This window comes from Mesoplodon mirus, assembly GCF_964341445.2.
Source record: "Mesoplodon mirus genome assembly, chromosome: 11".
Classification (NCBI taxonomy): Eukaryota; Metazoa; Chordata; class Mammalia; order Artiodactyla; family Ziphiidae; genus Mesoplodon; species Mesoplodon mirus.
The window spans coordinates 81,207,537-81,224,534 of record NC_138987.1 but is presented as its reverse complement, the minus strand read 5'-3'; the positions used below and the strand labels follow the sequence as shown (position 1 = coordinate 81,224,534).

Genomic DNA, 16,998 nt, shown 5'->3' with positions numbered 1-16,998 from the left:
TGAAATATTGACAGGAGCTGAAGGGGCATTAGAGACAGTCCTTAAAATGAAGCTGCCTGGACCTTTGCTACCTGCTGTTCGGTGATGGTCACTGTACTAAACCTCATTTCTGTTTTTTCTCATCCTCCAACTCCACATGTACACGTCCTCGGAGTCCCAACTTGCACACAGGTAAGCCTTTCTTGCTTGCTTACTTGCTTGCCTTTTTTTATTTTATTTTATTTTTTTTGCGGTATGCGGGCCTCTCACTGTTGTGGCCTCTCCTGCTGCGGAGCACAGGCTCTGGACGCGCAGGCTCAGTGGCCATGGCTCACGGGCCCAGCCACTCCGCGGCATGTGGGATCTTCCCAGACCGGGGCACGATGTCCCATGCATCGGCAGGCGGACTCTCAACCACTGCGCCACCAGGGAAGCCCTTGCTTGCTTTTTTTGATACACTCGATATTTTAAGTGAACTAAGGTTCCTGGTTTCAAGGCATTGTAGCTGGTGTCTTTACAAAGAGCAATCACAGCTCTTAACCAGGAGTCATGCTTCATGGATATTTGCTAAAAGGAATCTTTTGCAACACACATTAAAAAGAATACCATTGAGTGAGCGAATGAGAATTACATACTAATCTTCAAAGAATCACAGTTTTGAACTCAAAGAGACTGTAAAGATCACATTTAGATTAACCTCCTGATTTTATAAAGGAAGAAACTATTTTCTGGCAGACTTTTTGCTGCAAATATTTTCTTCCTTTCCCACCCATATAACACTATTAAAAAATGTTTCTGCTCCACCTCCCATCTCAATTTCCCTTCTCCTTTTAAAAAGCAACTATGCTGCCAGGAAAAGCATTTCAAGGTGGATCATGTGAAGTCCCAGCCAAGGCAAAAAAAAAAAAAAAAAAGTTAAATTGAAGAAGCAGCTGGTTCTTTGCCACTAGATGGGGAGTTAGCACGCCCTCACTCTCCTCCTCCAATCTTCTGGGGCAAAGGGTACTACTGGACATTTGTGTATCCAAGGTGCCTCTACTACCCTCCCTCCTTATCTCTTCCCTACCCTGGGTTGGGCCCACAGGGCTACGTGAGTCACCAGTGCAGCTGGAATCCTTTTAGGGCAGGAGGATAATTTCAGGCTGCTGTGGTTACCTGTATTTTATTCTCTAAGACCAAATGCACTTCAGCTCCCACCCTGAAACCTCAAAGGAAAGGAAATCCTAAAAGTAAATGGAATTTCCATCGATTTTTTTTTGGTGATTTCCCTTCTTCAATATTATAACATATATGCCAAAAAAAGAGATTATCTGGTTACCAACTGGGAACAGGCTGACCTTTCAGGGTTTGACTACAGAAACTCCCAAGAACTTGGAGCTGTGAAAAAGCAAAATGTAGAAGATGAAAAGAAACTATTCGGCTCTTATTTGATCTTTTGACAGTTTTCTGATCTATTGTCTTTTCAAACTGTGGTGAGTTCAAGGGTTGGGGGGCCATTGTGAGGAAAAAATGACAGTGGTGACCTAGACACCCAAATGAGCCCAAGGCTTACTCAGTGGTTAGACTTTATTGCTCCATTTTGGAGGTTTAAATTTGAACCCCAGTTCCATTCAAACAACAAACAGATAAATGAAAGGATATTGACAGGATAACTAAATAACAAATTCGACTTAAACCATTTCCAGACTGTGTCAAGTTCTATACTCTGCTCAAATGGAGAGGATACTCTCACCTTTCCAAGTTAACACGTTATGTTGCTCTTAGGAGAATGTATAAGTACGATTCACATTTGTCCCAACCATTTAAATGACTCTCTAGTAGAACAAAATACACTCACGCACCTGTAATAAGTGGTCTTAATTAATCACATTAGTATAGGCATACCTCAGAAATACTGCAGGTTCAGTTCCAGACCACCATGGCAAATCATATATCGCAATAAAAATGAGTCTCATGAAGGTTTTTGGGTTTCCCAATGCATATAAAAGTTATGTTTACACCATGGTTTAGTCTATTAAGTGTACAACAGCATTATGTGTAAAAAAAAAAGTACACACCTTAAAAAATATTTTAATGCTAAAAATTGCTAACCATCTGGATAGTTTAATTTCTTTTAACGTATAGTTTATTTTCTTTTAACGTCAAAGAAGGTCAGTGTCTACCCATGTTCAAACATTGCATGACATGCCTGTCCTAGTAATAGTTGAGTCTTTTCAGAGTGTATTCACAATAACATGTCATTTAATAAATTCATAAATGTAAGAATAAATGAATAAATGAAATTACCTTAATCATAAAAAAATGCTAACCATCATCTGAGACCTCACTGAATTATGATCTGTTGGCTGGTGGAGGCTCTTGCCTCAGTGTTGATGGCTGCTGACTGATCAGGGTGGGGCTTGGTGGCAGTTCAGGTGGCCATGGCAGTTTCTCAAAACAAGACAACAATGAAGTCTGCTGCATCGATCTTCTTTTCATGAACAATTTCTCTGTAGCTGTTTGACAGTATTTAACCACAGTAGGACTTCTTTCAAATGTGGAGTCAATCCTCTCAAACCCTGCCACTGCTTTGCCAACTCAGTTTATATAATATTCTAAATCCTTTGTTGTCATCCCAACAATCTTCACAGCATCTTCACCAGGAGCAGATTCCATCTTAAGAAACCACTTTCTTCTCTCATAAGAAACAACTCCTCAATTGTTCAAGTTTTAACTTGAGATTATAGCAATTCAGTGACATCTTCAGGCTCCACTTCTAATTCCAGTTCTCTTGCTACTTATACCACATCTGCAGTTACTTCCTCCACTGAAGTTTTGACCCCCTCAAAGTCATCCCTGAGGGCTGGAATCAACTTCTTCCAAACTCCTGTTAATGATGATATTTTGACCTCTTCTCATGAATCACAAATGTTCTTAATGGCATCTAGAATGAGAAGTCTTTCCAGAAGGTTTTCTATTTACTCTGCCCAGGTCCATCAGAAGAATCACTACCTAAGGCAGCTATAGTCTTATAAAATGTATTTCTTAAATAATAAGACTTGAAAGTCAAAATTATTCCCTGATCCATGGGCTGCAGAATGGATGCTGTGTTAGCAGGCAGGGAAACAACATTAATCTGGTTGTATGTCTCCATCAGAGCTCTTGCGTGACCAGGTGCACTGTCAATGAGCAGTAATATTTTGGAAGAAATCTTTTTGTCTGAGCAGTAGGTTTCAACAGTGGGCTTAAAATATTCAGTAAACCATGTTGTAAGCAGATGTGCTGTCATCCAGGATTTGTTGTTGTGCTTATAGAGCACAGGCAAAGTAGAGTTAGCATAATTCTGAAGGGCCCTAGGATTTTCAGAAGGGTAAATGAGCACTGGCTTCAACTCAAAGTCACCAGCTGCTTTAGCCCGCAACAAGAGTTAGCCTGTCCTTTGAAGCTTTGAAGACAGGCATTGACTTCTCCTCTCTAGCTATGAAAGTCCTAGATGGCATCTTCTTCAAATAGAAGGCTGCTTTGTCTACACTGAAAATCTGTTGTTTAGTGTAGCCACCTTCATGAATTATCTGAGCTAGGTCTTCTGGATAATTTGCTGCAGCTTCTACCTTAGCACTTGCTGCTTAACCTTTCACTTTGATGTTATGGACATGGTTTCTTCCCTTAAACCCCATGAACCGACCTCTGCTAGCTTCAAACTTTTCTCCTGCGGTTTCCTCACCTCTCTCAGCCTTCAGAAAATTGAAGACATTTAGGGTTTTGCTCTGGATTAGGCTTTGGCTTAAAGAAATGTTGTGGCTGCTTTGATCTTCTATCCAGATCACTACAATTTTCTCCATATCAGCAATAAGGCTGTTTCCATTTCTTACCATTCATATGTTCACTGGAGTAGCACTTTTAACTTCCTTCAAGAACCTTCCTTTTGCATTCACTGCTTGGTTAACTGGTGCAAGAGGCCTAGCTTTTAGTGTATCTTTGGCTTTCAACATGCCTTCCTCACTAAGATTAATCATTTCTAGCTTTTGATATAAAGTGAGAGACGTGCAACTCTTCCTTTCACTTGAACACACAGAGGGGTGCCCAAGGAGAGAAGGAGAGACGGGGAACGGCAGGTTGGTGGAGCAGTCAGAACACACACAACATTTATTGATTAAGTTGGCCAGCTTATGTGGCCATGGCTAGTGGTGGCCAAAAACAATTACAAGAGCAACATCAAAGATCACATATCATCATGACAAACATATTAATAATGAAAAAGTTTGAAATATTCTGAGAATTACCAAAATGTGACACAGAGACACAAAGTGAACAAATGCTGTTGGGAAAATGGCTCCAGCAGACTTGCTGGACTCAGGGGTGATGCAAACCTTCCATTTGTAAAAAATGCAGTATCTGTGAAATGCAATAAAGCTAAGTGCAATAAAAGCAGGTATGCCTGTAGTAGTATCAATCCTTGGATTGTGTATCCTTCAGCAAGAATAAAGAGAGATGCATAATTTTTTAAATGAAATGTACTTTCACAAATATATTGAAAATATCCAGTTTATCAGCCTGTATATGGCATTTGCTTTTAACTTCTAAACATGACAAAGAAGAGCACTGCTTGACACAATCCTTCGACCCAAAAGATCAATTACACTGAATGATGCCTGTGAATTCTAAATCACTGAGAGTAAATGATAGGTATTAGGCAAAGCACACTGACTGAACAACATAGCCTGCTGGGAGTGAATACATTTGTTTGAAAACAATATTTCTTTTCTTAAGTGAGTACATAGTGAATGAAAAGTTGACAGTTGATAGTTCTGAAGACGAGAATCTTCTGCCTCACTACAGTAAAGGCCAGGGCAGTGCCAGCTCCTTTTGTCTCCATGTGAGTATGCCTGGATAATTTTCTGAATGGACCACCTCTAGGGCACGAAAATGAGAAGCTGCTTCTGAACCTATCAATTTCTGCTGACTAAAAAGCCACCGTGACGGTGAACAGACACAGACTGGGAGCTAGACTCAGACTCCCAACCAGCTCTAGGATGAGGACAACTCCCAGTGATGCAAAGGGCTGCAGTGTAACCAAGGACCCAGAAGAGGAAAACTCCTGTAATTGCCACTTTCCAAGGCAGCCATCCCCATTGCCTCAAACACGAATCACTGGCATCTAAGCCTACAGGATTTCCCAGAAAAACATATGAATGCTGTGTGCACACCCTATTTAAGACAGGCGCCACTGAGGCCTTCATGGAGTTGAACTCCGGGAACCGTACGCCTTCACCTTCTCCACACACCTCTCTCTTCTTCTGCTCCCCTGGGTCTGACCTGCCAAACAATGACCAGACACATTTCTCTGAATGTCCAACCCCAACTGTGCTGGAGCAGAATTCTTAAGTGGTAAGTCGATCAAAAGGATAAAAAAAGACATAGTTCTATTGCACAGAATTTTCCAGACACAGTATGAGAAAAGAAAGCTGTTATCATTTACTTGAAAGAGCTGGCCTGTCTAGCAACAGTGCTTATAAAATTACCTCCTACTTTTAAAAAATTGTGTTTTGCAAATGACTGCCAATAAGAATAAAGTTTCACTAAAAATAAGAAAATATCATCAAACACTTTTAATATACAAGAGCCAAGATAGTGCTACACCGGGTATTATACTGTGGCAATATTGCTACAGCTCCCTGACTTGTCCTTTAGAATAACAATTCTTTTTTCTCCAGGTACTTCCCGTAATCTGGGATTTCCTCTCTGGCATCAGCCTCAGTCTCACCCTGTACCACAGGAATTTTTCCCAGGCCTGACAATCCTGTCTCCACATTTGGAAATTCCAGAAATGTGTTCTCTCTTGCTTCTTTTGCTAAGAATTTATAGAGTCTAATAGGGCTTTTTTAGGAATTTATAGCTTAATAGAACTCAGCTATAATAACACATCTCCTAGAAGAGTTGCAAGATAATGCTGTAAGTTTGAAATGTCATCTTACATATAATAAATCATTTTCCTACTTGGCTAATTATTTAAGTCATTAATTTTTCTGTTTTGAAATACTTTCGAATTTATGGATAGAGTTACAAGAATAGTACAAAGAACATCCATAACACCCTCTGCCCATATTTATCAGATTCACAAATTCTGCCACATTTACATCTTCTCTCTCTCTGTACACACACACACACACACACGCACGCACACACACACACACACCTTTCCTGCACTCTTTGAGAGTTAGTTCCAAACATCATGACCTTTTAAACTCTCAATTCTTCAGCACGTATTTGCTAAAAACAAGTACATTCTCTTACATAACTACAGTACAGTACAATTATAAAATTCAGGAAATCAGATACAACACTACAACCTAATGTACAATCCATATTCAAATTTTACCAATTGTGCCAATAATGTCTTCTGTAGATAATAATTTTCCTGATCCAAAACCACATATTATATGTAGTTGTCATGTCTCTTTATTTAATCTCCTTTATTCTGAAACAGTTTCTCAAACTTTATCTTTCATAACACTGACATTTTCAAAACGTTCAAGCCAGTTGTTCTATAAAATACCCCCCTCAATTCGTACCTGTCTGATATTTCTTCATGATTAGATGGAGATTATGAATTTTTGTCAGGAATACTAAATAGGCAATGTTGTGTCCTTCTCAGCATGTCACATCTAGAGGCACATGATGTTGCTTTGTCCCAATTTTACTATTTTTTATTTTAAAAATTTATTTTCAACTCTGTATTTTGTTTACTTACCTTAAAGAATACCTATAAGACTGAGCCCCTACAGAAGTGTTAACTTAAAAAAAAATTACGGACCAAAATTCTAACCTCAGTAACAATTTTTCTAAAATATTAGTTCATCAGACTAATAAATAATTGAGTGGTGCAAAAGATAGGAAGACTAATTCCCTGCACTTTAATTCTTAGCAATGCTACTAACTTACTAATGAATCTTAGGCAAATTAATTAATCTCCCTGATTATGGTTTTCTATATTGATACTTTTTACAAAACAGTGTGGAATCCAGGCACAATTCCATTACATTCGCATATTGGCAATATTTATGAGCAAACAATGTATCCCTGTGAGGTACATTCTTTCTTTTCTATTTTATATACTGTAAATAAAGCCACATATTCACTTTTTCAAATGTACCTCAAGGCAACGTTGAAAAAAAGTATAGTACTTTTTTTTTTTTTGTCTTGCAAGTATAGTTATGCTCCAAAGAAATCTAAGGAGTGTTTTACTATAAAAGCATTATCCTCCCATATGTATGCAAGATAATGATATTAAATAAACATATAGTGCTAGTAAAAGCAAAAATGATTCCTTGAGCAGGACTATTAGAGTTGAGAGAAATGAAGAAAGCTCACTATAACAAATTCTCTCAGAGGTATCTTGTGTAGTATAATCATCACTGTTATCAAATCGTGCTTAACAACAAACTATATTTTCTCACAGTTTACATTATGTATCCAATAATAGGAATGTATAAAAGAAATAATTTACCCTCTGATTTGCAAATATCAAGAGAAGGAATCTTAAACTATAGTCCTGAAATTCAAATTAATTTCAATGCACCAAGAACCAGAATAACAGATTTCTAGGGTATTTACTACTAAACGTATTCTTTCAAATTCCAAAAATCTAGGCAAAATCCACAAACCCTTTCCACAGATTAGGAAAATGCATTTCCCCAAATAAAGAGACACCATTCTACACACCACACGAGTCGAGTCTCAAAAGGAAGAGACCTCCGAGCCTCGGTTCATACAGGACACATACAGGTATTTCTTACAACTCACCAAGAAGTTTCTTAGAGAATTATAATGGGCTGATAAAAACTATCATGAATCACCTTTTATACTGGAATAAAATTATGGTGTTTTATATTTAATTAATGGAGTAACACTGTGTGTCATGGTTAAGCACAAGTCACTCTACATGGAAAGTAGTCCATGGAAAACCACTCAGCACATACAGTACTCAATAAACAGCAGCTATCTAGGAAATATATAAGCCAACAAACAATTACAATTACTTTTCATTTGGCCTCCAAGACAACGTATTCTCCTGGTTTTCCTCTTTACTCACTGGTTCTCTGTCCCAGTCTCTTTTGCAGGGTGTTCAATGTTGGTGCATCTAGGATTCTTTCTTTCTTTCTTTCTTTCATTCATTCCTTCATTCGTTCATTTATTTATTTTTGCAGTACGCGGGCCTCTCACTGTTGTGGCCTCTCCCGGTGCAGAGCACAGGCTCCGGACGCGCAGGCTCAGCGGCCATGGCTCACAGGCCCAGCCGCTCCGTGGCATGTGGGATCTTCCCGGACCGGGCACGAACCCGTGTCCCCTGCATTGGCAGGTGGACTCTCAACCACTGTGTCACCAGGGAAGCCCCCAGGATTCAGTCTTTAGACGTCATTTCTTCCCAATCAACAATCACTCCTTAAGTGATCATATTCATGTCTCCTATGCACCAATTCTCACATTCATATTTCTACCCTGACAATACCCTAAGTTCATCCACATATCCAACTGTCACCATAACATCCCCAACTGGATGCCTAACAGTCATTTCACACCTGATGTGCCCAAACAGAAATCCTGACTGTCCCTACAACCCCACTTATCCACTAGTCTTTCTCACCTCAATAAATAGTACCACATTCATCCAACTGCTTTCAATACCCAGGAATAATCTTTGACTCTCTTCTTTCTTTCCCATTTCACATCCAAGTCCTATGAGTCAGGACAGTACCATTCCAAATTCATCCACTTCTACCACTTCTATTCTAGTCCAGCACCATCTTCCAATCCTGCCGTAGCCTCCTTGATATGGTCTTTCTAACATTTATGTCCACATACATGTTCACTACTGTCCACTCAGCAGCCAAAGTTATCAAATCATATTGATCCCTTCTCAAAACCCTCTGAAGTTGCCCATCAAACTTAGAGCACAATTCAAATTCAAGGGTCTACAAATCTCTATAGTCTGAGCTTCTCCAGCCTTTTCTCCTGTATTCTCCCTTCCCTCGCTGTGCCTCAGCCAAAATGGCCTTCCTGCTGCTCCTCACACATAGCAAGCTATCTCTGCCTCAGGGCAGTCTTCCTTGATGCATATAGGTCTGGGCTCGGACAACAGAGAGGTTGTTCAATGCAAACAAAAACTACCTAGAAATGCAAACCAAAAGTACAGTGAGGTATCACCTCACACCAGTCAGAATGGCCATCATCATAAAGTCTACATATAATAAACGCTGGAGAGGGTGTGGAGAAAAGGGAACCCTGCTGCACTGTTGGTGAGAATGTAAATTGAATCAGCCACTATGGAGAACAGTATGGAGGTTCCTTAAAAAACTAAAAATAGAGCAACCATATGATCCTGCAATCCCACCCTTGGGCACATATCCAGAGAAAACCATAATTCGAAAAGATACATGCACCCCAATGTTCATAGCAGCACTATTTACAATAGCCAGATATGGAAGCAACCCAAATGTCCAGCAACAGATGACTGGATAAAGAAGATATGGTACATATATACAAGGGAATATTACTCAGACATAAAAAAGAATGTAATATTGCCATTTGCAGCAACATGGATGGACCTAGAAATTATCATACTAAGTGAAGTAAGTCAGGCAAAGGCAAATATCATATGATATCACTTATATGTGGAATCTTAAAAAATGATACAAATGAACTTATATACAAACAGAAATAGTTACAGATGTAGAAAATAAACTTATGGTTACCAGGGAGTAAGGGGAGAAGGGATAAATTGGAAGATTAGGATTGACATATACACATTACTATATATAAAACAGATAACCAACAAGGTCCTACTATACACCACAAGGAACTATACTCAATATTTCACAATAACCTATAAGGGAAAAGAATCTGAAAAAAAAATAGATATATTTGTATGTATAATGGAAACACTTTGCTGTACACCTGAAACTAACACAACATTGTAAATCAACTATACTTCAATTGAAAAAAAAATCTACTCTAGCTAAAAATAACTGCCCCTGCCTTCTCCATCATGCCATATTGTCCTACTTGATTTTTGTCCATAGTATTATCCAATGTAACAGTGTATATTCATTTGTTTATTATCTGACTGCCTCCCCCAATAGGGAGAGGTGAGGGATTATGCCTATTTATTGTCTGTCCGCCCTAGGCTTAAGGACTCTACCTTGTTCATTATTTTTTTTTCTGGTGTCTAGAATAATGTCTGGCATGCAATAGTTGCTCAATAAATTCTTATTGAAAAATTAATTGTTCTCAGAGAGTTGAAAGAATGACTAAGGTATCCAGAGGTGAATGGAGTTCATGAGAAAATATGAGACTTATAAAATATTGAAAAGAGTAGAAAACGTGTCTTAGAGGGCAGACACGCACAGGACAGTGGAGAGTACGTACAAGATATCAGCAAATTTTCAGAGGAATAAAATACTCTGTAGGGTATAACTCTGAAAGCAGACTATAAGCACTGAGAACAAAAGTCAAAATCAATTTCTAACTTTTTAAAGAATGGTCTGGTGTAAAGTAAACTGGGTATTGTAAAAAGCATCATACCAGGAAGCATCTTTCCTTTCCTTTTTTCTCCATTTGCTTTCATAGTGCCTCCCTGTCCCCCTCACCACTCTGTCCGAATATATACTATATATAATAGTTTCATTTTTCTATGTCTTAAGTCTTGGAGATTACCATCCTACATAACTTCACCATGTAGAATTCAGGTTATCTTTTAGTTACAGAATGTTTTCTTGGATTGGAATTTTAAACCTCAGGTCTGTTCCATTGGTTTTTCTTTTTCAGGGACTCCAATTATTCATATGATGGCTCTTCTTTGCCTTTCTTCCATTTCAACCACTTTCTCACTGACCATTTTTACTTGTTTCTTTAAATCCTTAACATTCTCATCACTGTTCTCCTGCCTTTCTTCAATGGTGCTTACTATACTTTCATTCAAATGTATTCTTCCTTTGATATCTTGTAATTCGGTCTGTTATTTCTAAAAATAATAATAATAAAGCCTTTTTCTTTTCTGAGTCCAATCAACTTTCATTTCATTTCCAACTGGTTTGTGTTGGTCCATTTCTAACCTTAGTTCTTGGATTTATAATTCAAGGTGTATTTCATATGTTCATGTTTGAAGATATTTAATTCAGTTTAGAGTATCATGTTACAATTTTCTTCTCTTTCATGGTTGCTGTTCAGAGAGAAATTTCCATCAACTGAAATGTTTTGATTCTGCATTCTGTTTTGATCTTACAGTCCTTTCATAGAGATGAAGATTGATTACATTTCTGCATTTCATGGGCAAGGTGACAACATGCTCGCTGGTTTACAAGATCTTCAGTTCTGGAGCACCCTCTTCTGTCTGAGTCATGAAGTGCAGTTTCTTTAAAGTCTGGCTTTTGTTCAGGGGCAGTGGAGGAAGTTATATTTTCTTCAGTTTTTTTTTTAATAGATCATTATTGGAGTATAATTGCTTCACAATACTGTGTTAGTTTCTTTTATCTGGTATTCTAGACTTCCCCACCTTGCTTCTTTTTGCCTTCACCAACAAGACTCCAAAGGGTGCCTCTTCCTTACTTTCAAACTTGTTCATCCCTAGAAGCATTGCTTTTCCACAACTGCTACCTGTGTACTTTCAAGTTCCTTCCTCCTTACTCAGTGCTCTTATCTACCTGGAATCTCTTTCAATATTTTCACCCTTAGGATAGACAGACTTTCTTTTTCTAAGAGTGATTTTCTTTTTCTTTTCTTTTCTTTTCTTTTTTTTTTTTTTTTTTTTGGCCACACCATGCGGCTTGATGGATCTTAGTTCCCTGACCAGGGATTGAACCTAGGCCCCCGGAAGTGGAAGCAAGAAGTCCTAGCCACTGGACTGCCAAGGAATTCTAAGGGTGATTTTCGCACAGTCCCTTCCTGTCTCTTCCACATGGTTTTTCCAGAACTCCCTAACTGTCCACAGAGGCTCTCAGTAGGAACAGTGAGACAGTGCCACTAAAAACTGACGTTGCTTTTCCACTTATAATAACTGAAGTTCAGACTGTCCTCTGTCTTCTAGTTCTGCTGAAGGTGAGGGATTTATGGGGTATAATTTGCTTTTTATTGGTCTGTACAGATTTTTGGCAGATGTAGAAGGAATTGAGATTTAGGCATCACAATTAATTACTTCAGCTACTTGTTCGTTTATCATTCCTAGTCAGATATGTCTTCCCTATGTCCGAAGTTAGATTTCTGGATTTACTGCTTAATCCTGTAGTGGATACTATAGTGGATACATTGTGCTCCACCCGCATCACCTCTTAGAGCTGAGGCATCTATTTCCTCAGTTGCTGGGCATGATGACTGCTGTCTTCTCAAAGCCGTGCTTCGCACTAAGAGTGACCCTTGTCAAGGGGAACTGCCTTATCCAAGGCTACACACCCCCTCTGTGATGAAGCTGGCAGTCAAGGCTGGCTAATGCAAGGATATAAAGCTCAGGCCCTTTGCCTTAATTTGTGACCACTTTGAAGGGCCAGCTCAGCTCCAGAGATCCCTGTAGGATCAGCAATGACCTCAATTGTAACCTCACCTGGTTCAGCTTCTCTGTCTGCCCAATCCTACCTTCCCCACTTCCTTACAGCTGTATACCTTAAATGCACTCTTCAATATACATTCTGCAAACAATTCTATACCACACGGTATTTTCAGAGCATCCAACTTAAAGACAATCACCATCTGAAAAAAATTGTATTGAGTTATGAGATGGGCACTGTTATAAGTGCTTTGAATATGTTGTACACATTCACTTAATTCTCACATGGAGACTGTGAGGAAGATACTGTTATTTTCAACGTCATATATCAGATAAGAAAAGAAACTCTTTGAGAAGATAAGTACCTTGCCTAAGTTAATAAATGGTCAAGGCAGGATTTGAACATAGGCACTCTGACTCAAAAGTGCATGCTCTCTTGCCCACTTTACTGTACTGCCTCTTGTGCTAGCCTTGCTCTCTCTGCTTCTCTGGTGTGACCCTGAGTGTGCCCATTCTCTGCATTTTTTATGCCATGCTATGAAGCGTAGCCAGCACATGACACACATCAGGATGATCACAAGTATTAAGATGTTTTTATTTTTTAATGCATAATACTTCACTAGTGGATTGACCCTAACATGAGCTGCTGAAGGTGGAATTCATTGATCCTATGAAGTTGTCTTTTAAAGCTCTTCATTAAAAACAGAGAAGAATGTTTGTACATCTAGCCTCTGGTCACTCAGTCCTATCACAGGATGACATTCCATTTGCACACATATATTAGCAGGTACATGTTAACAACCACTTCTCTATAGATTTGTTTTCTATCTCACCTCAAAGGAATACCAAAAAGATTATAACTTTTCTCCAAAGTTCTTACCTCCGTCTTGAAATTTGCTTAATCTTTCAAAATACGATGACATGGGGGCCTGAACGATATCGAGGATAGCCAGAAGTGTTCTTGTTAGCCTTAATAATTCACTGAAACTATAAAATCCAAAGTATATAAGATTCCGAGCCAAGTGGACCACCTTAATTTTAAAAAGGCGGGGAGAAGGTGAAAAAGAAAAGAATAACATTAGGAACGGAAATTAGCATTGACTTTTTATTATCTAAGTTAGTGCAGGTATTTCTAACTTTTCTAATTCTTTAATACCTAGGAATTGAAATACCTGTGAAAGCAACCACTGAACTCCAATTTAGTCAAGTTTAGAATTAAATCCAAATAAGACCAGTTCATCAATCCTATCAAAGGCCTATGTGACAAGAAGATGAGGTATCTTGTCAACAGCCAGAAAGGAAGGGACAAGACAAGATGTTAGTTGTATCAGGGTGGTTAAAAGAGGTTTACATTAGAATGATTTACCTCTTATTTAAACATTAACTTACGTCAGTAGGATACCACTTAATAGTTACGTTAATGAATTACTTTAATAAATGAATATTATCTAAGAAATTTGTCTAGAAATATATGTTCCTTATGCCACTGTGTGGTCTCCTGGATACTATAGGACATACTAGGTGTGAGAGCCAGCTTCCAAGATGGCGCCCAATGTAGGGTCTCCTTCCACATTGCCCCAGGGTTAGTCAGTGTCTCCAATAGCATACAGCAGAAGTGATGACATGACAGTTTTAAGATTACGTTATAGGAGATTGCAATTTCCATCTTGGGCTCTCTCTTTCCCTCTCTCTAATGGTTGTTCTGGGCAAAGCCAGGTGCCATACTGTAAGGACACTGAGGCAGCCTATGGAAAGGCCCACACGGCAAGAAGATAAGGTGTCTAGACAATAGCCAGCAAGGAAGTATAGCCGCCAGCAACCACACAAGTGATCTTAGAAGCAGATCATCTAACCCCAGATGACTGCAACCCCAATCAACAGCTTGTGAGACCCTGACCACATGAGAGACCCTGACTAGAACCATCCAACTAATAAGCCCTCTCAGATGCCTGACCCACAGAAACTGCAACCACAATCAACAGCTTGTGAGATCCTGACCTCATGAGAGATCCTGACCTAGAACTACCCAACAATAAGCCCTCCCAGATTCCTGACCCACGGAAACTGTGAGATAATACATGCTTGTTGCTTTGGGCTGCTAAGTATGGGGGTAATCTGTTACATACCAGTAGGCACCTAATACCCCAGATATCATGTAATGGCATCCTTTCTCTAGTTTTGTCCCTATACCCCCAAAGTGATATTATAACTGGAGGTATTTCAATTCAGTTTAATAAGGCTAAAAACATTACCTTCATGGAGATGAAAAAAATGTACCCAAACATTTTATAAATATGCAAAGCTGTCTTTGTTCATTAAATGCAGTAAAGCTTACACAATAAATGAAACTAAAAAAATCAGAGTATCTAACAGATAATTATAAATAAAATATTTAGTATTCTATATCAGGTATAATTAAAGCATCAAATCTATCTTTTAATCAGTGTCAGAGGGAATCATATGTTCATGAATTTAACTACCTAATTACTAAAACATCCTAAATATTAGAGGGAAAAAAATCTTTGATGTTCAATGTATCTAACTGCAGACAGCGTAAATTGAATAACCTCACGGATTAATTGTTTTAAACAATTACCTCAAATGTCAGTTTGTTTTTTTCTTTATCTCCAAAAGGAAAAGGCTGATTTACAACTTCTTTCAAGTATTCTTCAACAAATTCCATTGTCAGTGCAAATTTCCTTTTCATATCATTTCTGGAAGAGTCTGTTATAGAATCATATCTATGAAGACAGAAAGAATTTAAAGGAAGTTAAATTGATTCTAATCACTTAAAATAGGAAAATATATATTTTTTGACCTCTTGACTTATAAGCTTGGGTAAATTAATTAAACTTTCTAGACTTTGTACCCTCATCTGTAAAATGGGGTTATTTTGAAATGAGTTAATACATGTAAAGCATTTAAATCAGAGTCTACCATTGTTGCTCCTTTTATTAATTGTTACTCCTTTTATTAACATGATTTCTGTTTATTGGTTTCCAGAATAACTTTTCTATTATCAAGAGTTGTCATTTTATTTTCCAAAAAGAGTATCTTGTTTGCATTTGGAAGATTAACAATACAAGTCTGAATAAAGAAATGCCTTTCATTATATTTCATTTCAAAACTGAAGATATTTGGGGGAGGGATGGATTGGGAGTTTGGGATTAGAAGATGCGAACTATTATATATAAAATGGATAAACAACTAGGTCCTACTGTAGAGCACAAGGAACCACACTCAATATTCTATGATAAATCATAATGGAAAAGAAGAAGAAAAAGAATGTATACATATGTATAACCAAATCACTTTGCTATATAGTAGAAATTAACACAACACTATAAATCAACTATACCTCAATAAAATAAATTTTTTAAAAATTGAAGACATAATCAAAATCATTGAGCTCATCACGATCAGGTGGGATTTATCCCACGGATGCAGGGATTCTTCAGTATATGCAAATCAATCAATGTGATACACTATATTAACAAATTGAAGAATAAAAACCATATGATCACCTCAATAGATGCAGAAAAACTTTTTCAGAAAATTCAACACCCATTTATGATAAAAATTGTCCAGAAAGTGGGCAGAGAGGGAACCTACCTCAACATAATAAAGGCCATATATGACAAACCCACAGCAAACATCATTCTCCATGGTGAAAAACTGAAAGCATTTCCTCTAAGATCAGGAACAAGACAAGGATGTCCACTCTCAACACTAATATTCAACATAGTTTTGGAAGTCCTAGCCACGGGAATCAGAGAAGAAAAAGAAACAAAAGGAATACAAAGTGGAAGAGAAGAAGTAAGACTGTCACTGTTTGCAGATGACATGATAATATACAAAGAGAATCCTAAAGATGCCACCAGAAAACTACTAGAGCTAATCAATGAATTTGGTCAAGTTGAAGGACACAAAATTAACGCACAGAAATCTCTTGCATTCCTATATACTAATGATGAAAAATCTGAAAGAGAAATTAAGGAAACACTCCCATTTACCATGGCAACAAAAAGAATAAAATACCTAGAAATAAACCTACCTAGGGAGACAAAAGAACTATATTCAGAAAACTATAAGACACTGATGAAGGAAATTAAAGATGATACCAACAGACGGAGACATATATACCATGTTCTTGGACTGGAAGAATCAATATTGTGAAAATGACTATACTACCCAAAGCAATCTACAGATTCAATGCAATCCCTATCAAACTACCACTGGTATTTTTTACGGAACGAGAACAAAAAATCTTAAAATTTGTATGGAGACACAAAGGACCCCAAACAGCCAAAGCAGTCTTGAGGGGAAAAAAATGGAGCTGGAGGAATCAGACTCCCTGACTTCAGACTATATTACAAAGCTACAGTAATCAAGACAATATGGTACTGGCACAAAAACAGAAACATAGATCAATGGAACAAGATAGAAAGCCCAGAGATAAACCCACGCACCTATGGTCAACTAATCTATGACAAAGGAGGCAAGGA

At 38.0% G+C, this 16,998-nt stretch overlaps 1 protein-coding gene across 1 annotated transcript in view; it reads right to left on the bottom strand.

The window, feature by feature from the left end:
• The window catches only part of ITPR2 (inositol 1,4,5-trisphosphate receptor type 2), a 540,309-nt gene that overhangs the window by 336,362 nt on the left and 186,949 nt on the right, over positions 1-16,998 (bottom strand). Inside the window, exons 20-21 of the mRNA XM_082634919.1 lie at positions 15,090-15,234; positions 13,374-13,524 (exon numbers count right to left, since the gene is read on the bottom strand). Coding sequence (XP_082491045.1) covers positions 13,374-13,524; positions 15,090-15,234 — 296 coding nt within the window. The remainder of the gene's footprint in view (positions 1-13,373; positions 13,525-15,089; positions 15,235-16,998) is intronic.